The sequence below is a fragment of the Mizuhopecten yessoensis genome, unplaced genomic scaffold (assembly GCF_002113885.1).
Source record: "Mizuhopecten yessoensis strain PY_sf001 unplaced genomic scaffold, ASM211388v2 scaffold11141, whole genome shotgun sequence".
Lineage (NCBI taxonomy): Eukaryota > Metazoa > Mollusca > Bivalvia > Pectinida > Pectinidae > Mizuhopecten > Mizuhopecten yessoensis.
The window spans coordinates 690,877-714,384 of NW_018408900.1; the positions used below are offsets into that span (position 1 = coordinate 690,877).

At 34.0% G+C, this 23,508-nt stretch overlaps 2 protein-coding genes across 6 annotated transcripts in view; one reads left to right on the top strand and one right to left on the bottom strand.

Annotated features, from left to right (window-relative positions):
• Positions 1-23,508, top strand: part of LOC110466698 (trafficking protein particle complex subunit 13-like) — a 169,268-nt gene that overhangs the window by 15,445 nt on the left and 130,315 nt on the right. The gene's annotated exons all lie outside the window — the stretch shown is intronic.
• LOC110466697 overlaps positions 5,796-23,508 on the bottom strand; it is a 43,777-nt gene continuing 26,064 nt past the window's right edge. For all 3 annotated transcript variants that reach the window (XM_021523385.1, XM_021523384.1, XM_021523383.1), the window contains exons 3-4: positions 13,950-14,121; positions 5,796-8,129 (exon numbers count right to left, since the gene is read on the bottom strand). In XM_021523385.1, the coding sequence (XP_021379060.1) occupies positions 7,429-8,129; positions 13,950-14,121 (873 nt within the window). In that variant the 3' untranslated portion in view covers positions 5,796-7,428. The remainder of the gene's footprint in view (positions 8,130-13,949; positions 14,122-23,508) is intronic.

Here is a 23,508-nt window from a genome sequence, read left to right on the forward strand (position 1 = left end):
GGGGTCAGTGTTTACTGGTGAGTATCACTGTCTCAGTTCATAAATTGATAGCAACTCCAGTTCTGCAACAAGTAACAGGCCATATAATGACAAATTCATTTAATTCATTTGCAGCCATATGTGTATGTAAATATCAAGCAATTCCATTCTTCTCCCACTTTTCAGTAAATTAAGACTGTCTGAATGTAAGTTCAAATTTGAAATATTATCAAATACAACTTTTCATATTGCCCATCGTTTATCAGATAATTTTCTGATTTATGTTTCTAGAACCAGAACAGTTACAGCCTCCAAACTGGATAGAACCTTTGTAAGGTATTTTCTTCAAAATAAATTTTATTTCTTTGATTTGTGTCAGAGTTATCTCCCTAAACTTTTAAGTAAGAGTTATCTCCAAAAAAGCAGTTTTTTTGTAATTTGACAACTGAAGTCATAATAAAATACTGTGTTGGTTCCAGGGATTCAATAAGTCAATATTGACATTATGAAAAGATGTTTAACAAGTGTCTCCTTGTGGAAATCTCTTGGAATGGAGGTGTATATCACAGAATATCCTTAGGTTCAGGATAAATTTATAAGCAGTGAAAGATTCAGGGTTAGGATGAAACAAGGGAAAAAATGGATCTGTTAGTCATTGCAGAGATCTGGTAAATAACATATATTACGGTGAGGCTTCTCTGACATACAGTGTGGGATCACGCTTCAAATGGATGGCGTCTTCATAACAACAGATAATAATCCAATCACACTTTGCTAACTAACTCAACAGGTATTATCAATGTCATTTAACAAAACAAGTAACAATTTGTTTGTCTCTTCATAAATTTATATAATATTATATATTTAATTATTTCTCAAAAAGTACTGAGCATATCATTAACAATCAACAACAACAATATGCTCACTCTAGTTGTTATATAGTACAATATCCCGACACCCTGGCTAAAACGACCATTTCTAGTTCCCAATAAAATAAACATTTCATCCGAGACTAATGTGTTTCTCAACTCCTACTTTATCGAATATACTTGTCTATTTCAGTGTCATTTATATAATTACATTTTATCCTGTGTCACACATGTGTATACCATAAGTACTGAACCTACTTAATCACTTTAGCCAAGGAGCTATTATCATGATCGTTGGTTTGACATTATAATGCTGTGCTAGGTCATCACATCTTACAACAGCGAGAAGTCAAACTTTGTGTTTGATACTGAGGAAAGCTGGTATTATCTTTAATCCAGTATATGAGTAAAGGATACACAAGACATTTAACTTTTAAGAATCTTTTGTGATGTACATTCAGTCTCAACAGTTGATGAACTCAAAGGATATACTAACAGTATTTATGCTGCAATGATAAGCCCAGGAGCCAACACATTATCTCTGGTTCAAATATGGGGCAGGCTTATTATAGGACTATTAGTGTAAAAGCTCCCTGCTTTATAATAAAGAGGTCTAGGGATTCAATCTCAAGAATGGCAGAAAGATTTTGGAGACCAAGGAAATTTTAATAAATTTCTTTCATTTATAACTGTTTGCTGTAGTAAATGAGCAAGCAACTCAAAGTCAGAAAAAATGGCAAACAATGTATAGCCCTTCTCTGTTGGAGATAGATACAACATAGAATGCTGGAACTCACTACCTTAATGCTCCCCTAGAAAGATTCCTTTTGAACTGACCAGTGTTTTCTCTTACAGACATTCAGATATACACCTGTATTACAATTGTAAATATGTTCACCTTCGATAGTTGCTATAGATTGATTATATCATATACATCTAAGTAATATACATAACTAATGTATATAAACATTGTATATAATTATATATTATATATGTAGTACAATGATTGACACATATTGCACTCCATAAACTTCTCTACTACAGTGAAACCTGTCTAATCTGACACCTTGAAGGACATATAACATAATGATCAGAGTAGAGAGGATGACAGAATATACAAGTTTTATTTGATGGTTTACATAAGAAATCAGATTACAACATTATGATAAATTGAACAGGGTGTCTGAATACTCGGAGGTCAGACTAGACAGGTTTCACAGTTAAAAATGGAATGCAACAAAAGGTACTGACTTCCAACTCAAAATCTCAAACTTTTATAGAGCTTAAGTTTGAGGAGGTAACTTTAAAATAAATTCATGCTTTACATTTTATATAACAAAACTTCATTAAAACATACTTTTACAAACAGAAGAGTAGAATTATGAATATAGATATGTAAGTCAAAGTTCATATGTTTAAGTTGTCGATCCGACTTTTCCTCTCTTTTAAATATGTTTATCCTCTTAAGATATGGGTGTCTATAAATTTTCAGGACGATAGAAATGTATTAAAGGCCATAAAGGGTCTACTTAGTTTTTATCTTTGTCATTTAAACGGCATTCTGAAGACATAGCAATACATAAACTTTTCATACAGTGATAGTTACAATTTTAAATATATATGTATATTGACGTATATACCCAGTAAATATGTATATATACATACATAGGGAGATATTAGCCAGGTGGCCTGATAAGGCAGCTCCTGCGAATTCCTCAAAAATTGTACACTATATATCATAAATGTATTAATTGTATATTTATGTACTGTAAAGCACTTTAGAGTGGCTTTTGTTCGCTAGATAGGGTGCTATATCAAATATTGTATATTATATTAGAACAGTTCATAAACAGGACAGAATCCTAGAAAAATGCAACCTCATCAAAATTTGGAGATACTATGATCATGAGATATTCCTGAAGTGTCAGATTGTCTAGTCTGGAAGGGACAGAGCTATTTTTCCTGTTGGTGGAAATGAGATTATGACCGTCTGCTCGTTACACCATTATGACTGTTTGGGAAATGTTACCAGTGATACCTGACACTATCCAGGAAACACTAGACAAAAGTTATAAGTGTTTAACCTGGGATGGAGGTAGACAACTCTTATACAAAGGAATCACTATGACATTATACAGCTGCAATAAGAAGAACTCAGACAAGGGAGACAATTACACTTTATGAAATCCAAGAAACTTAGTTCAGTATGAATGAGTAAAATAATTTTGTAATATGAAATATAAAATTACACAAATCAGAAAATAGACACGTATATTTATTATAGCTAGTAAGAAGAAAACAATGTTTAAAGAATAAATGATATTCCTCAAGAAGAAGATTCCCCAACAACTTATGTTTGATTATCATGTTTATTTCATTCATGTTGGTTAGTTTTCAAAATTTATAATGACTTCAAATGTCTTTTATAACCTTTTAAAAAATTATCAATACATGTAGATAGGTATAATTATTTTATTGGAACCTCCATCTACAATGACATTGTGCTTTTTCTCAACTTCCAGCAATATAATTCCTTTAGTTTGAAGATACAGGTGGACAAAAAATGTCAAAATAAATCTGTATTATGAAAAAAATTATATGTTAAACAGGTATGTTCGTTGTGCGTATCTATTTCATTGTGCAAAGTCAGTGTTGTTTGTAGTTTGCCTTTGACCAATCAGATGCCTTGAATACGGTTAACCATGACAGTCTGTACACATGTTATCATACTGTAACTAGAATGTATCGTTTATCATTGACATTAAAACTGTGGGTAAAGGGGAAGTTTATTTTTATTTATTATATGTACATCTTGTGACAAATGCTAGGGAGTTTAAATTGAAAAAAAGATGTATATGAAAGTGTACCTTTTTTCTCAAACCAACAACAAAACTTGCATGAAACATGAAGATGAATTTGTTTTCATTGATGTCCCTGAGTGGTGACATCCTGGTTACAAATTTCCGTACACCTATACCTGCCTGGGAGTCTTATCAAGGTATAGGAGTGGAGCTGGTACCTTTCTAGGAAAACAGTAGTAAATTGTACCCTGTTGTCAAGGAAACCGAACTGTTGTCAATGTATAGCTCATACCATACTAAGCAGCCATTGTAGTATAGTGAATGTTTGTATGTTGGAAAAAGTATTACTTACATAAATTAGTTGAAATGGTAAAACATTATTTTTGAAAATACTTCAATTTAATATTGGTAGTTTTGTTAAGGAGAAAGGGACCCTATGCAGCCCACTTTCAGTAATTCTCCTCGGCTTTTATCATATGTTAAGGTTTGATGTCATGTCCAAATGTTCAAAGATACAATTTTGAAAATTCTATTTGAAATTTATCATTTGAGAAATTGCAGTTTTTCAGACCGGAGTAAAGAGCACATGATGACAAAAATCAATTTTCATTCTCTCTGTTGTATATTTTTTCTCCAATGGATAACAAAATCCATCTTCACAGTAACAGTCATTTTGAAGTCGATTGTGAAAGCGGATGCCAGATTGATTGAGGTTTTGTGAGAATGCTTCAGACTCTCCTTACAATATTTACGGAAGTGTTCTGATAATAAAATTTATCTGCAAAATTGGAAAACGGAACGAGGCTGATGAAAACGAACAGATTTAAAAAAAAAAAAAAATGCTATTTGGAATGCTATCAGAGACGATGGTTGTTTGGTATTAGGTGTTAGTGTCTACTGTGTTTGTGGCGATAGTTGTCGGCAGTGATAGATCGTTCCCGGCATGTAAAGGACATGTTGCCTGCCTGTGGTAGTAGTATAGATAAGGCCGACGAGAGGCAATACCCAAATTGATTACAATGTATCGCAGATATTGATTTTTTAGAAATTACATCATTATACAGAGTCCTTAAGAAAAAGCTTTGCCTGTATGTACTGTTAATTACAACGACAACATCAGCAACCTGCCATCGTTCACCATGCCTGCACAAATATACTTATTGATTCTTGGCTTCCCATGTTCCTGGGAAAAGAGGTGCATTATGGGTATATCGTGATACTTAACGATTACAGAAATATTTATAAAATACCGTTAGGAAACTGTGGGAACAAGAGAGTTCACTTTGGCCATCCTAAAACAGAATTACAAAGTCTGATGTTAATGAGACAAATTCTGTGCCTGGAGACACAGACTGCTGACTTAAAAAAGTTGACAATAAGAGTGCTCATTTTAAACCTGTTTTGTTTTAATACTTTTTTCTGGAATGGTGTAAAGTACTAGTGAGTTCTTGTATAAAGATGTTTTTGTAGATTGCCTGCCAAATTTTCCATTACAGGGATTTAAATCCTAAAGCAATTTCAAATTAATTGTTTAAGAATATATGCTATTTTACATATCATAATTCAAAGGAAAGTTGCTACCATTCAATAAAGTCTGTAACTTGAGTTATTCCTAAATAATTAACACCTTTTAACAATTTCAAATGATCTGAGTGTTACCTTATGTCAGAATAGACAAACTAATGTCCTTTTGTAATGTTAAATCAAACAAGTTAATGTCTGAATGAGATTTCATAAGTCGGGCTAACATCTAGCGAAATGTCAGAAAAGACAACTTAATGTCTGAATGTATATTTCACAGACTTGATAGTCAAGAGAGGTTAGTACTACTGTATGGACTGTTTCTGGAGATGGGAATGTCTCAGTGTTTGGAAACTACATTGAGGTTATCTTGAGTACATTAACTTATATTTAAAAGGTTACAGACTGTCAACATTATGTCAGCACTAGTGTCACATCAACACATATCACATAGCCTTTTCTTACATCTCTCTTAAATCTTATGTATGCTTTCATAAAATGTTCTAAACAAGAACTGACCTGCTGAAAACGAAAGTAGACGGCCAGCCACATGTGGGACTAAACATGTCACGTGATGTGTATCAGTACTTGATGGGGTCACCTACAGATGGGATGTGATAATCTTTATTCTATTACTAACCTATTATATGTATATATATATATATGATATTAATATAGTACATTATATAATCTTTATTTTAATCTAGATTGGTTACTACTACAGCTGTATATCTCAATTTATTTAATCTTCACATGAAAATTACAGTATGATCTGTCTTGTTATACCTACTATCGAAAATATTATATCTATTTTTCATTTTGCCATATCTATCAATATGCCTATGGGACCAATACATAATCTCTGGCTCAAAGTAGGGGGTTAGTAGGGGTTAGCTTATTACAGGACAATGATAGGTATCATTTGTTGGCATTTCTACTGAACTGCAATATGTGTGTGGGGCTATTACCAGGCATGGCCTTATTGCTGGATAAATACAGCAAATTACCTGCCTTTCCAATCTCATAAGATGTAAATAATAGAGAGGGTAAGATACACTTTAAGATAAATTGAAAAGTTATGTCAAATTTGATAAATATTTTATTCAATTTAGTGTTGAATTACTTTTAATTTTTCAATTTCAAATTATTTTTCATTTCATTGTTATTATTTTAATTTATTCCATATCTCAACATTCTGTACCCTGTCTCAGAGGCCAATCACTGCTGTCATTATATTTTATTCAATATACAATGTATTATAATTACCGTTATTTTTTTTGTTATTGCTATTCCTTCTTCTTTTTATTTGATCGCTATATTTCTAATATTGCTGATGAAATCTTTCTGGTGGTGTAGTGTAGTGGTTGTTTTGTTCCAACATGTTAAAAAAGATAGATGAAAAATATATATGATGAATAAATACAACTACAAGCTAAGGAGGTAACACTTAAATTACTTGCATTTTGATAACTCCTTGTGGTTTGCAAATTTATAGTGAATCTACATATTTAATATACATGTCCATTATATAATGTGTCTACAGGCCCTTTGTTCCTTTTTTATGGAACACACATGCAAGTTACATACAAACAATTCAGAGAAATTATTTTAATAATTCAACAATCACTTAATTGTAAGGTTTATTTCAAATTATAGGCTGTTGGGAAAAGATATGCTTTCCATTTGCTCAATCTAGAACTCAAATTTGTTTATATAACAAAAATTAAGGACCAAAAGATCAGAAAAAATGAATTATACTCTGTTGTTTAAGTACAATTACATGAAATCAAGTGAAAGGAATTCAAGGCTCTTGAGGAGTAATATTAAATCCTTTTTCATTTCTTTATTGGCCGGTATGACACAAGTAACGAGCGTTATACATGAGATCATGATCATTGTCTTTGGGAAGCTTGAAACAGGTATAACAAATACTTTGTGTTGTACACACATGGAAAGTCGTTGGAATATTAGGAGAAACTTTCCCTTTATTAACTCGGATACTGATGATAATAAAAAAAACATAATTAGACCATACAAATGAAAGGGATTTTTTTTACTTGTGAGCAAGTTATTCCAAATATGGTCATGGCAACGTCTATTTCTGGAATTGAAATAAATTATAATTAATATGTTTTCATAACACCCATGTATATATATAGACATATATGTATTATAATATTAAACAGTGAGTTTAATTTCATTCAAGCTGACATATTATCACGAATTAATTTCTGCAGCTCTCTAATATATTTTATATGCTATAACACAGTGATTTTCTCACTCACAGAGCCTTGCTCGTCGTCTGTTACCTCCGTCACAAATAGCGGTGCTGATAAGGCAGCCATGTTGGCCTGATTTACAATTCCTGATGCGATGCTAAAATGACGGAATTGTTGCTGTTTCCGACTTTCCAGAAAATTTGAAATGAAATTTTTTATCACTCGAATTATAGAGAGAATCACATACATCCCAGGAATTGTGAACATGATCCACATGGGTATTTCTGACGCTAAATCGGCATCAGGTTTCGGAAGTGTAAACCGTATTGCAGCTAGCACTATTAGACAATTGAAACTGGAAGTTTCTAGCGCTGCAGATTGACAAAAGTTTGGTTTTTGGCGAAACACTTTTGAAAGACCAAAGGTTATGGCAAAACCTGATATTGGAAGTAGAAGTGCCGCTAACACAGCATACATCTCTATATCATCGAACACGTACATATTTATATACACTCCTAAAGTAATATATAATATCGTTGCAAGTAGAAGGAATGGCTTTATGATCCAGGTCAGTAGGGCGTCCGCCATGCCAGGTTTGAAGCGATTTATCACAAGTCCTGCCGTGTAGGCAAAGAAGGTAGAAGCCAGCCAAATCTCAAAATTGTAGATAGGGATGACCTTGGAGCTACCTTTCTGTTGAAAATATTGTCCTAACACAAATATCCACAATGGAGCTGTACCTGCAATGACAAAAAATATTTTCATGAGAACACAATCTTGTCAATGTACTTGTTATAAGTAAGATATATAGGTAACAACGTACAAAAGGTTTGTTCCAGCACAGAAAGCAACAGTGGGGCTGTGCCTGCAGTGACAAGACATTTTCTATGAGGAATAGAATCTTGTCATTTCAATCAACTCCAGCATAAATATCAACAGTAGAGCTGTGTGCCTGTATTGACAAGGTGTTTTTTTTGTGAGAAACAAAATCTTGTAACTCCAATCAACTCTAGAGCACTCTCGTAAAGCACATATGTGGATGAATCACATACTTACAATAATACGTTTACCTCAAAAAGAACAATAGTTATATCAAGGGCTGCCCTGAAATAGAATAATTATTTTAAGAACTTGTTTGCATCAGCACAAGTTATTTCCAACATCGGGAGCCATATCTATGCTGATGTATACTGGCAGAAGAGTTTTGATATTGTCAACCACACCAGCCTCATGACTCGGACTGAGCTGGTTACTTTCATTAGTTGATGAGAATAGATTCTGTTATGTCATGTGTATGCCATGCTTACAGTTGGTAATGAATCACTTAAGGAGGAAGGAGATCATCATAAAACATCACTGAAGAGTTCCACTAGCCACAGCATAGGGGGAGAGAAGTACAGTATATTGTATAGTAATGTCTCGTTCCAAGCCATAAAGTGATGGCAATGCGTTACCACACTCAACTTAATTAAGACCCTGGTCACTTAAAAGTGTTTTGGGAACATTAAAAAATGCAAGAAGCTTCTGAAATTCAATTCTCAATCAACAAAATCATAATTAAAAAAATTCAAGTGCATCAGTAAATGATAAGTTGAAAGGATAGGACCTTGGAGCAGTGAAAAGATCAGGAAAAGGGAAAGGGCTCTCTTTAGTTAAAATATGGTAGGTTTACATCTGTCAGGATAGCTATAAATCTAGGAATGTTCTGTTCTGTTGGAAACAATAATGCTGTATTATCTCCCCTGAGGATGTTATATACCCATCCTAATGTTTTGGGTAATCAGTCTACCTGCCCTAACTAACACCCGTACAGACATCCTAGGTTAACAATGGCGCTGTATAGGACACTGTCATGAAATACGTAGCCGTTGTATGACCGTCTGGAAACCCCTGTTAACCTATTAGCTTTACGATGTCACGATTCATGGTGAAATGTTTTACCGTCATGCTTTTGGTGAAATAATGTTTAAGCTCAAGGCTATTAAAGTTGTTAAAATGTTATTACAATGGATATGAATGTGAGAAAAAAGGAAAATGTACTCAAAGTTTATGCTACATATTTCCAAACTTGTAAGTTTGGTAAAAGTATCAATCCTCTTCAAAGAATAATTGGCCTGCTGATTATGTGTTATAATAAATTGACATCTAGTTCAGTAAAAAAGCATATTTACTGATTGCTTAATCATTAAATCATTAATGTTATCAATGATATTAATTATGGCTTCAATTAATTTCACTTCTGGACTTTACGCCCCTGAGATACATCTACATATTGTTCGTCTTGTTTGAGTTAACTTAAAGCCTCATTATTTTGTAAAATTTGGCTCAAAACAAAAAAGCTGGATTCAATTTAAGCTTCCAATGATCTATAAATATCAGAAAAAAAGTTAATGAACAAAAAATGAATGTTGTCTGTATGATCGAAGCAAAACCTTTTTTCACTGATATACAGCAGGTTGAGCTGGCAATCTGTGGTACATATGTCAGAGCATCTCGGCTAAATATAATAACTAGTAAACTGTAATATACCATTGCTGTATACCCTGTGTGGCAAACACATCTGAATGATGAAATAAAACATTCTGTGCTCCTACAGATGATGTGTAGGAATGCCCAATTGGTGATACACTGAACACTATATTGTATTCAACCTAATAAGTACCCTACCATCTATCAGAGCCCATTACCCCTTTATTCTGGTCTGAACATATCATCTCTTCACTATAATTACATGATTTTTTTTCTATGATATGGCTATATTTTGAGATATATGATATGGCTATATTTTGAGATGTATGATATGGCTATATTTTGAGATATATGATATGGCTCTATTTTGAGATATATGATATGGCTATATTTTGAGATATATGATATGGCTATATTTTGAGATATATGATATGGCTATATTTTGAGAATTTTTCAATGTTTTGCATTTATTCTTATTTTCTCGATTTGCACCTAGGGTTTTTATTAGGTAAAATATGGCACCTAAACAATTTTATAATATACAAACATCGACCTTGATCTTGGCAAGGTGTTAAAATCTAACTTCCAGACATGATATTATAATCACTGAGATGCAAAATCCATTAGGTAATGAAATAAAACATATGCAATGCTTGCAATATGTGTATTAAATGACGAACAGTGGGCTAATGTACACTAGGAGGGTTGTACAATATAAATAAACAGATCCATCTTAGCACTGAAAATCAGGAACCAAATAAACCTAGAGCTAATGGGTTGAGGCAGCACACTTTGGTGACCTTGATACCTTATGGTGACCTTGAGACAATAAAAAAATAGAATGTTATTCATTAATGAAGGCAATAATTAATTTCCTTTTCCACTAGAGATTTGCCTGCTGACCTAGGATAACACATTAAAACTAGAATCTTCATATTGTACTACCCTTGACAAAAATTGTTCAGATTTTTCTTTGAACATTTGGGAATTATTCTTATTTTAAAAAAGGATTATTTTGTAATCAAGATATTGAACAAATTGGGTGAACTCATTGACGAGTAGATTTTGTATTTAGGTCACCTTTGAATATATTAAGCAGTTGACATTAGACCTAGCTGTATTAAGTGGAGTATGGTTTCTATACTACTTGTCTTTATCAGTTAGGGCAGTGATCTTTATATCAATGTTATCACCTGGTACAATTAACCTGTATATATTAGTAGCTTGTTTGCCTTTAGATGAAGTTCTTATGAATCCCATCTGGCACTGTTTATTGCTAGGGTGACCTCTGTGACCTGAAGTCTGGGGCAGTATGATGGACATGTGTGGGCTGCTGGTCAATTCTTATATCCTGCTTTGATAAATCGTGGAGATCAAAATGTTACATGATATAAAGGTTTCTGTATGTGTTGGTAGTTGTTAGTGTCATATAGTGACACAGCTTTTCAGTATGTATAACTGGATGATATAAGCACCATGGTGACACAGATTTCTTTATGTTTCAATAGAGAATATAAGCATCATTGTGACGTAGATTTCTGTATGCAAAAGTAGAGAATATATGCATCACACTGACACAGATTTGTGTATGTGTAGAAATAATGTAAGCATCATGACACAGATATTTGTGTTAATTAGTTGAAAGAATGTAAGCATATTGGTGACACAGATTTCTGTATGTTTTAGATTGGTCTATTATGTATTAGTACAGACAACATGCATTCATGTGGGTAATGTGCCATACCAGCTACTGATAAAGAAAATGCTGGAAATAGTTTTGAGATGATTTCTGGTTACTGCGACATTTCTTGGCATAAGATCTCTACTAAGACATAATCACAGTCTCAAACTGAGAGCTAATCACAGTCTCAAACTGAGAACTAATCACAGTCTCAACCTGAAAGCTAAGAATAACAAATAGTAATATCAAATTATTATATATCAATGTGCAGTGCAATATAAATTTCATCAAACGTAGAACTCAGATAAAGTTACTATAGTGACATACATTTTGCTATAAACAATTGGTGGAAGTAATCGGTGTCGGAGGACGAAGCTGCTAACACAATTACGCTTGTAATGTATGGTGAACATGAGATACAGATGCTGACAGAGATAGGGAGGTGGGCGGTGGATGTTGATACTCTCTCTCTGTGATCTAACCACATAGCTTCGTGCTGTTATTGCACTAAATGCAGAATTGTTCACATCTGAGAACCTGCATGTACCGATTCAATTTCTAATTGTGCAGATCTCCAGCTCAGATCTTTTGCAAACCGAAGCTGTGTATCTTAAGCTTGTACACCCAGCCTCCGAAGTCTGTGTATTACTCATCTAACTAAACTACCGTTAACGATGTGAAGAGATAAATAATTTGTTTATTAGATATTACCCAACCCTATCAAACAGGACAAAACATGTCTTCATTTATTTATTCATTCCTGGAGAATGATAAAAGGTATGAAATGTATCTTTATGAGGGACTACTGAGTCTTGGGTTTGAACCAATATGTAGTCCTAATTGCCTATCAATGTAAATTGGTTATAGGGGCAGAGCGATAGACCAATGGTAAGTATCTTAAGTCAAAGAGGCAGAGGGAAGTGAAGAATACATGAAGCATTGTAATTATGTATAGCCTGTTTTCACATACAAAATTTAAGTGCATGCTTAAATTTTAAGATCAGACATAGCTTTAAGTGTCACCACAAGTATTGTATTGATGTTATGGACAAATGAATTTGGGGCTGAAATCTAAGACTCGGGGCCTTGGTCAGGTCTGCTTTCCATCTTTATAAACCTGCTGGCAGGAAGACATGATTGAATTGTTTGTTACCGTATCAGAGAGGTTTGAGCATCTTGGGGAGTTGATATAAAATACATTTGAACTAATAAAGATGCCGGGTGTTATGTGACACACCTTTACTTAGGGACATTTTACCTGGAACAACATACCCTGATGGTACCTCAATTCCCCAATAATTGATAATAAGCGTAGTATAAATTGGTCTCTATATAGTAAATAACGTTATGTGGCAGCTATGCTTTAGTTACCCTAGAACCAGTGTTACCGAATTGTTGGCAGATTTTACATTGTGTTTAGAAATCTGTACCCTGAGTTAAACTTTCTGAGCCTTAACTGTCCTGAAATCCTTAGGAGAGTGCTGCAATGTTCCAATGTATGACGATGTCAATAATCAAAGTAAAATCAGTTCCTGAATTTTATGTTTAGAAATAGTATTCTACGTCTTAGGGTGAATGAAATATTACGTAGGTTTGACGTTTTTACGCTCAGTCATCCTGAAAGGTCTTGAAAAAAACAGCGTGTAATAATTTGTTAGATGTAAGATGTGGAGTGAAACTGTTTGCATGATAAAGGCAACAGATAACTTTCCTTAAAAACCAACATGTGTTTGAGAGGGAATCAGCGTCTTCTGTTAATTGTTGGTAATTCTTCAGAAATTGTAACGTAATTAGCACATGTGTTGATATTGAGTGGTTAGAGTAACACCCAGGGTCTCATTTCACCTCAGTATCTTCTCACAAAGACGATACAGCTAGCAATCATCTATGTTTTTTAACAATTTTCTGTTAATTGGTATTTGCAGACAAACACCATTTTTGCATGGGCTCGTAGTCAAATTATGTCCAATTTCATATCTACCTTGCCCATTTTTAAGACCTTTGTTGATTAATGTGTTTCAATACATGTACAATTATTTATGCTGTTGCATTGATGTCAAAAACTTTTTGGACCTATATCAACTAATTCTTTGTATTTCAATTTAGATATATACACAATGTGACATCTATCACAAAGTATTTATTTGGACCTATCTTAGTTTATATTCTATGTGTTTCAATTTGTATTTCTATGATGTTTTATCTGTCTCAAGGTAGTTTTTGGACCTGTGGATGTGTACTTTGACAATATTGACAAGATTGATGGTGTATTTTATATAAAAAAAAAACAAGGCGACAATGCTGACGAGATTGATGACACATTTACCTAGTGTGCGGATGGTTTGGATGGTATATTTTATCTAGCATCATCATGGATGAGTATGCTGATGCGATGAATGGCACATCTTACCTAGCATGGCGACGATGCTGATGAGGTTCATAGCGAGGCTAAGTGGAAGGTCAGCCTGACTAACGACGACTGCGACATGGCCGAGCCCGCCCCCTGGGACACACGCCACACACAGCAGACCAAACCGAATGTTTCGCTCCAGAGGAAGCATCATAGCTATCCCGAAGGCAAGCTGCAACGGAAAAACAAAGTTACACCTGAGGAAAATCATGTTATTTACGTGGTCTTCGGGGGATAGTACGCCTACCCATTGAATGTGATGACTTACAGAGCCATTGTCTCCGTAACAAGGTTAAGTCTCATTTCTATTAACTGGGTATCATAGCTATCCCGAAGGCAAGCTGCAACGGAAAAACAAAGTTACACCTGAGGAAAATCATGTTATATATTATACATCACTAAGGACATTGTAGTGTTACTGAACTATAAGGATTTACGTGGTCTTCGGGAGATAGTACGCCTACCCATTGAATGTGATGACTTACAGAGCCATTGTCTCCGTAACAAGGTTAAGTCTCTTTTTCTATTAACTGGGTATTATATTAGCCTGGGTTTTTTGAGGATCCCTGTCCCACTGCAATGTAATTTTCGTATAAACAGTAGCCTCCCCTTAATTTTGTTTTTTAACTAGTTTGTACTTTACAGCAAACATTTCATGAAACATCTGAACTAAAAAATTTTCATTTAACTTTCCCCTTAAGGACAGCAATTGTTTAGTCACCTTTATTAGCTGTGTCATTTAATATGACAGAAACATGTTGAGCCAGGAAAGGAGTTGAAAGATTAGAGAATAGGATATCAGGCAGTTGTAATTTTAAATAAAGTCAACTCTGCATTACAGTTAAGAATGATTATTTTCAAAGCAATTTTCAATTTTGTAATAGAAATATAACAGGCAAGCAAAAAATTATTTATAACCGAATAAGCGAAAAACAATTTGTACAACACGACCAGTTCAATAATAGATGGAGATTCAGGACTAATACTGGTAATGTTTGCTGAGAATTAGCCAAAGCTTTCAAACATTTGATTCTGTTACCAATATTGAATGTCCATGTGGACATAATGGAAAAGACATCAGATACAATGCACAAAACATTGAAAGTGTTTGCTGCATAATTCCCTAGGAGAGTAATGGTGTAATTGTATTAACTGGTCAGGTGCTGCCAGATGACCAATCAGAACAAAGCATTTTTGACAGTGATATGTCAAATGGAAATAATTGGTGAAGTTCTAATGAACTGATACAACGCCAGATGTTGTTATTTCACTGCAACAAATATTTATTAGCTGTAGGAAATGCCTCCTTGCTTTTGGGGAAAGTTCCATGGTTTGTTTTACAGAGAAAAGTGATGTACACACTTTTGTCACTTGATATTATCTGTCTCTCGGCCAAGACACGCTATCTCTCCTTCATTCCCTGCCAGATGTATTCAAATGTTTATATGTGAAAAATGTTTATCTTCGTTTTGATAAAAATCTTCATCTGCAGTGTTACAAGTGTTGTTTTTTTCTAAATCATATTTTCCCCAGGTTTAAGAATTCTGCATAAAATTAAATTTCTAATTCATTTGAGATGTAACACAGCATTTGATTGGTCAATCAAAATAACTTGTTACGATATAACCACAATATATTGTCCGGATGGCGATTGTTGATGACATCGATGATCCCGACTGACCCTGATAGTCATCATGAAATTGATTATTCATGACATCACAAACAATACCATGAAGCCAAAAGGTCAATCAGCCTCACTTTCAATAATCCGGACATCACCATTCCACGGCAGAGTGACCCAGAGTTGAAGAAACCGCTCAAGATTAGCGATTCTTTTGGTGCTTTTAGCTTAGGTGAATTAAAATGGAGAGAACCCTACTGTATTTTGAAATTGATATATCGTGATAATACTGTCGTAAATATCCGTTTTACTAGCTGCGATCCGGGTTGCCAATAAAACTGATATACTGTCGCAAATTTCAAAATACAGTTGGATTATCCGTTTATATTGCATGCATATTTTCTTTCATTTATCACCCGGACTTCAGTACCATAATGATCAGGAAGAGCTGTTTAGGCATTATTTCAAAGCCAAAAACAAACACAGGCCAACCTTACATAACTAGAAATCCACAATAGGAAAGATAATTAAGATTTAATTAAGTGTTAAAATCATCAACAGGTAATATATTTTTTGCAAACAATTTGATGCCTTCTAGAAGCACTTATTGAATTAGTTGAAAATAATAAGATAACAAAATAGTTGAACGTTATGTTTCATGGTCATCACTTCAACGTGGCTTCAGGTATTGATTCACAATCTTACGAAATCCTCTGGTGTCACTGGATTTTTGTTGACATTTTGGGAAACTAAAGGTGTTGGTAGACTGTTTGTAGTAGCAGTTGTTTTTGATAGAGAAATGATGAAATGAAATTGTGCTCATAAGGTTGAAATGCTATTTTTAAGTGAAGATATGGTTCGAACAGTAATTTTGTCACCATTAAGTCTTTGTTGTATTTAGGTACTTGGGCTACAGTAAAACCTCTATATACTGCCCCTCATTATATTTGATCACCTTACTATCCATTGTGCCTTTTTTCCTTTCCTTAACAATTCTTTTATATGTCTCTCTCAGTGTACTGACAAACCCCTTTATAGTGCCAATATTTGATGGACAAATGACAAGAGTTTATAAAACACAGAAACGTTTAGGTCTACTTAGAATCGTCATGTTTCTGACATAAAAGGTATGTATGTCAGGTCAGGTCCTCTATTCGTGTTCAATTTGCACTTCACCCATTTACCCCTGAAATTTCATAATAAATTATTCCAACATTTGAATTGGAAGAGTTTAAATGTTTCTTCAGGGTTGAATGAGGTTTTTTTTAATGATTGATATCTTGTCATATTGGAAATCAAATTGATCAACATTATAGAGAGGGCCTAGTAAGTTGTAAGAACTTTTTCCAAAGCCATTTTACTGTTTGATGTCAATAAAATATGTTTGAAAGAATCAACACTATCCATGTATATTTTGCAAACAATTTACTGTTATACAATACAAGATGACCACAAGCAGCCTGCTGGGACAGGTTATGCTGTGTGGGTCACCTTGGAGTTTCCTCATGGAAAGCTTTACACGTATTTTCTTTTTCCGTATTGTTTTTCTATTTATTGACAACATACATCATGAATGGCAGCGACCTTGACTTTGGCATTATCTGGTTTCTTAAAGAACGTCCCTCATGGACATTAAATGTTACAATACGGATGTTAATCGTTGTTCTGGCGGCAGACTACATTGACTTGACAAGACAACGACATAAATGTTGATGTTTTTTCAAAAAAAAAGAGACCGGATATGTTGTCACAACAGGTATGCTTTTTTTAAGGACTAAAATCAGTTTGAAATCGTAAACATGCACAAATCATGTCAGCCATCTTATTGAACCCAGGCACAAATTTATTCATAGCAATCAGAATAGTCAGGAAATGTTTATTGATGGCAGTGTTACAGTGTAGCGTTACAGCCCCGTTTGTCACTCTGGGATTTTGTTAGTGCAGGCTTGCATGCCAGGTCAACTGTCGAAGGGTAATGGACATCTCATGATGGAGTATGAATGTTTTATTTAAGGGGGATCAAAGCTGACACTTTACTGGGGATAGGCCTTCTCTGACCACTGATTGCCTCATATTGATTCTAGCACTATATTTAGGTCACAAATGAAACTTGGGAATTCTTTTACTCCTTCCTGGTGTGAACCACACACAACACGTAAAACTGGCCTGATTTACAGTTTTTAGCAAGTTGTAAATAAAAAAAGAAATCAATGAACTGCTGAATATTAAACCGGAAAAGTGATTTAGTATTTTAGTCAACTCATTTTCACATTTACTTAGTGGAAACTTTACGCCACAACTTCATGAACATTGGTTTACTAAAAATTTCCACAGCGAGGCGTTATTGGAGTTAAGGAAATAAAAAAAATTAAAGAAATTTTCCTCAACTAAACTAAAGTAATGTTTTCCCTATGGCCATTTGTGAAACTCCACTCAGGGCCAGGTATCTAACAATAATGATAGAAAAAAGATGCAAACATGTGATTGTTCCAGTTTTAGTTACAACTTGTTTGATGACCACCTAACAAGTTAAAGAAAATGTCATGTGAAAAAGCGTGAAATGGCTCATGTAGGAAAGAGATGGAGGTTTATAGTACAAAGTTGGAAGGGGATGGGGGTAGGAAAAAATGACAAATAAATATACTGGCAGAAATGTGTATTGGTGAGATGATCACAATTGAGAAGAAAAGAATTTCATGAAACTTTGGAGAGTGTGTGTTTAAGATGTGTTATAAAACAGTGGATCAGTGAGAGGATATATTGATATAAAGCGACTTTATCAGACCTGTTCTGTTGATTCCAAGTTTTTTTTGTTCTACATGCAGCCTGGTTGAAGAAATTGCCAATAAAATTGTGATTGAATTGCCATAAGTGGTTGCTAGACAACCCGGCTAATGGTGGCCGTATTATATGTTATTATGACCAAACTGGCGACTATACAATTATTTTCCTCCCCATAAAGTTGCGGAGAAACAGTTAGGTAACGTCGTTAATTTAACTGAGGTGGCTATTACGTCAAGGGGGAAAAAAAGACTCCATTCATCTCCTACAGACTCTCACAAAGAAATTTGCACAAAATCATCACTCAAGAGTTTTTCCAACATTGATCTAATATGGATTTCTCCATGGATGGTGCTTTTCTTTGAACCATTTCTATATAAAGCTTTTGTGCCCAGTTTCTACCTTGATAGCTGTGAAAGCTCAGACGAAAAAACTAAATATACATTTGATGCTTAGTAGAATAACAATATCAGAACTTATTAGAATGTTAATAAAAATATTTTTGTTGTATTAAAACTCAATTATGTTGTTTTGTGGTGTTCTAATTTCCTCAAGTTCTTTAATAAAAGCAGAGTATTTTATATTAATCATTGGTTGATAAAACAATAGATTGATAGTGCTGAGCCCTGATTACTATGTACCATTATTAACCTAATTAAGGACACCTGGCATGTAAATACCGGGGCTGCCTTTATATTTTGACTGTTTCATCATTGCAAAGACATGAATGTGTCTTTTTTCCACTCTCAAGTTAAATCCTCAATTAACTCATTCACCCCTGAAATTTCATAATGAACTATTCCAAGCTTTGAATAGGAAGATTTCAAATGTGTCTTCAGGGGTGAATGAGTAAATAAAGGGGTATGTCATTCTGAAAGGTGACATTTGTCACTGTTTCAGCAAAGTGGGAACAAAATGTAATACTACTATGAACATAACTTACATTTCAAAATCCCTTTGGGCACTTCTTTTAGAGCAGGTGGGTTTATCAGGTGAAATAAGTTAATCTATCTTCCAGGATCTTTTTTATGAATATTCGAAGTAGTTTTCATGTAAGATTTTTCAATTTGTGTTGCTTTGTCTTCAGGATCCATTTCATTTTCCTTACTTTATTTTTTCAGTCAATAATTAGATTTGTGGAAACCAGAATTTGTCATTGTTTCTCTTTCTCTAGATTAGTGTTGCTTTGGAATCTAACTGAAGGCAAACCCTCATGAATAGAAAAGTCATTGACACAATTCTGGGGCTTCAAGCAAACACTCAGAGGAAATGCTGCCAAGAATGATGAAAAAAACCCAACATCTCTTGTATAAACTCTGAAATTCTGACATACAGGCCCTGATTTCATTTTCTCAAGGGTCTCATAACAGAGGCTTCTGTTTGATTGTTCTAGCATTGCTAATTATTTACCATTGCATGGTGCTTGAACAGCATTATATGTCCATTCCAAATTTATACGGCATTCATGTCATCTATGAATGCCATGACCTGATTATAGACATCGTGGTTATTATTGACATACCTTAATCGTAAAGTTTCATACCACTGACCCCTACTGGAAAATCGCTGTTACATTTCTTGAACAATCAATTCCATGATATGTACATTTCATATGAACTAAATGCTGAGTTTTGATAATTGTATTGGTTTTCTATGAAATTGTAATAATCCAAAAAATTGTCAATATTAACATTGAACTGCTTTCTTTTTCGGCATTTATAGTCTTAATGTCCATGCCAACTGAAAACTTACAAATTCAGCCTTTCAACTATTCTTCTTGCCTTCTAATCTTCCCTTTCCCTTCCTCCCCTTTTGTTAGATTTTCCCTCATTCTTCCTTTTTCTACTTTTCTTTCCTTTTTCTCTTTTCCATTTCCTTCTTAATAAAAAGTTGTTCAAAAATTCCCAATCCAATATTTTTGTTTTTGTTCCTATTTATTTTGACTTTGGGAAACCTTTGTGTTGACCTTGTGGAACATCTGTGACATGCATTGGGTGTTTCAAGTTTGTATGTGGTACATGTCTATTATAATTGCGTTGTTAAAATCTAAAAGTTTAGAAGTGTCTGAAAAGTACACAATGAACCCTGTACAAAATGATATACCGGAAAATGTTCGACCTGTTAAATTTTCGCCCACAACGGTATAATCCACTTTTTGCACAATGTTAAGTTCACTATCTAAATTGAAGTATTACCAATGCTATGTTTTGTTTACAAATGTTCGCTAATAAATTCACCCTTATTATGGAGGGCGAAAAAGGCAAAAATTAAACTGCAGCAAAGATTTCCCGCCATACAGTAGGTTCGATTTTCATTCATCAATTGCATCATGTCAGTAAGTATTTTATAACAATTTTACAGTGGATTTCCGTCTATCTGATGGGCCATTTAATTGCTTTCTGATAGACCGTGGAAGTTAAAAGACTGAACTGTCATAAATATGCCATTCAAACATTCAAGTGATCGTAACATTCTCAGCACTCAGAACATCTTTGGTGTTTACCATCATAGAAGAACCATAGTACTGAATCAATAATTCTTTCATATTAATATGACAGATCTTGTTTATATAATGTTTTGAATACAAATACAGTTTAAAGTTTTGATTTCAAAAATGAATTGATTGATTTTGAGCAAAATGCAAGATTCTGCTGATTTCAAAAGTCAAAAATAAAAGGATGAAAAACAAGTCTCCCTCAATCATATCAAAGCTTGACAAGTGTGCTTACTGTCAAGGGGATAGGTTTTTGTTGGTACATGTACTGTAATATTACTGAGAATAATTTTATTGTTGCAAGAGATTAATTATCACAGTAAATAGACTCTTTTGCCTATTAAATCTTCCACAAATAATGTTTCTATAATTTACTATCCATATTTAAATACCATCCTCTCATGCAAGCATAAATCCAACTATTGGTCGACAAAACCTACTGGTAGGGTTTGAAAATAAAGTACACTCGAAAATCAAATGATTAGCAGCAATAAGGGAACAAATTCAATTACATGTAGTTATTTCCTATCTATTAAATATGTTTATTACATAAGTTTAATCCATTATACTAATTGATTTGTGATGATTATTATTGTAGCGATTAAAAATAAAACATGGTAAAAATGTTTCTGAATTAAAAAGTATCCTTTGGAGACTGATATTATTAGGAGAACAATATTATTTTAGACATTTGAAGAAATTGAATTGCATGAAAATAATGTTTGACTTAACATCCCTTTAAACTAATAAAGGTTGACATAAAGAATTAGCAGGCCAAGTGTTTATAACTTTATATGTAAACATAAGATAGATCTGAATATTTAGTTCATTATAAAGAAATACCCCAGGCATAATTGATTCATAGGCAAATATACTATTGAAAGTAGAATTTAGGTTGTGTGGCATTGTTAAAGTTGTGTTGACACATCAGATTGGAAAGCGTGTGTAAACAGGGATAGGGTAACTTATGTCAATAAGTTTGTGTGAAAGTCTTTGTATATATTTGTTGGTTGTTGTGAATGTCCTGAATTCTCAACAACTTCAGTAGAATTGTGCTTCGTCGTTATTCAGATAAGTACTGTTCTGTGTAGAAATGGTGTGTGGCGGAGGTAAGACTAGAACCTGATTCCTTGTGATAAAATGGCTAACAGCTTTTTCGTTGAATTATAATGGACCATTCAAATACTACCTGATTATGGGGGTGAGGTCATCTGAGATTTATTCAGTTTAAAATTGAATGTAAGAAATCAATTCTTTAAGGAACCAAAAGAAATGATATTATAATGTACCCGGTACATGTAAATTTTATGTATGACCCAGTATTTGATGGTGGACAGTGATTAAGGTTTGTAGGCTGTAATTTATAATCATCAGATTTCTCTGCTTACCCATAGTGTACAGGGGTTTTAAATGACTATAGAGCACTCATGCAGAGAAAAGAATTCCATTCTCCAATAATTCACAAAGTTAGCTTTGTATGGTAAAACCACCGACATGCTTTCAAAAATATTCCATTCTCCGATATTTTACAAAGGTGGCCTTATACATATTGGTAAAACCCACCAACATGCTTTCAGAAATATTTCAAAATGTTGCATTGTATGGTATAAACTGCCAGTATGCTTTCAAAACTATTCCTCTAGTAAAATTTCATAAAGATGGCCTGCTCTTAGGATATTTTTTTCAATAAGTAGGAATCTAATGTCCATTTTGAGAAGAAAAAATATCCAAATTGTTGGATATCCAACATATGTTGGTGATGATGATGTGAGAGGTTCAGAGGACGGCTCTTAACAAATCTTTCCCCTGTATTTGAAGGGGCAGGAGTGGCCGGGTGGTTAAGGTGTCTGATCATCTATTATCAAGAGTTCTCCACCACAGGGTCACAGTGACTGGGTGGTTAAGGCATCTGACCATCTATTATCACGAGTACTCCACCACAGGGTCACAGTGACTGGGTGGTTAAGGCGTCTGACCATCTATTATCACGAGTCCTCCACCACAGGGTCACAGTGACTGGGTGGTTAAGGCGTCTGACCATCTATTATCAAGATTCCTCCACCACAGGGTCATGGGTTCGAAGCCTGCATAGGGCAGTCCCCAGGTCACTAGCCACAGGTGGGGTATGCTTTTTAACTGGGCACCCAAGTTTTCCCCCACCAACAAAACCTTCCACAGCCATAAATGACCATAGCTGTTGATAGGATGTAAACACCAACAAACCCTACCCCTGGAGTTGTTATATTTGGACATCACAATGACATAAGTGGCTCACTGCTAAGCTTTACAATAATAACTGGTTTATGATTGTTCTACATCACCACAAGGATCTCCATTTTTGATTTTTTTAAATGAAAAAACAAGTTCTTTAATTGGTATATTTTTTTGCAAATAAGTTACCTTTTAAGCTTATTTGAAATTTGTTCATGGATTCTGACTTCCATGTAATCTTCTAAATAGATTTGAAAAAAGATTGTAGATTGTTTTTTCATCTACATATAAACACAATGAATAATTGCCTTGTATTGGCGCTTTTAGATTTATGCAAAATGTCAGAAGATGTCTGTCTGGAAAATTGTTCTTTAGAAAACTAATAAAAAGAAAGACAAATTGTCTACACAGTGAACAAGGATACAAGTGTATTTTACCAACCTCGGTACCCT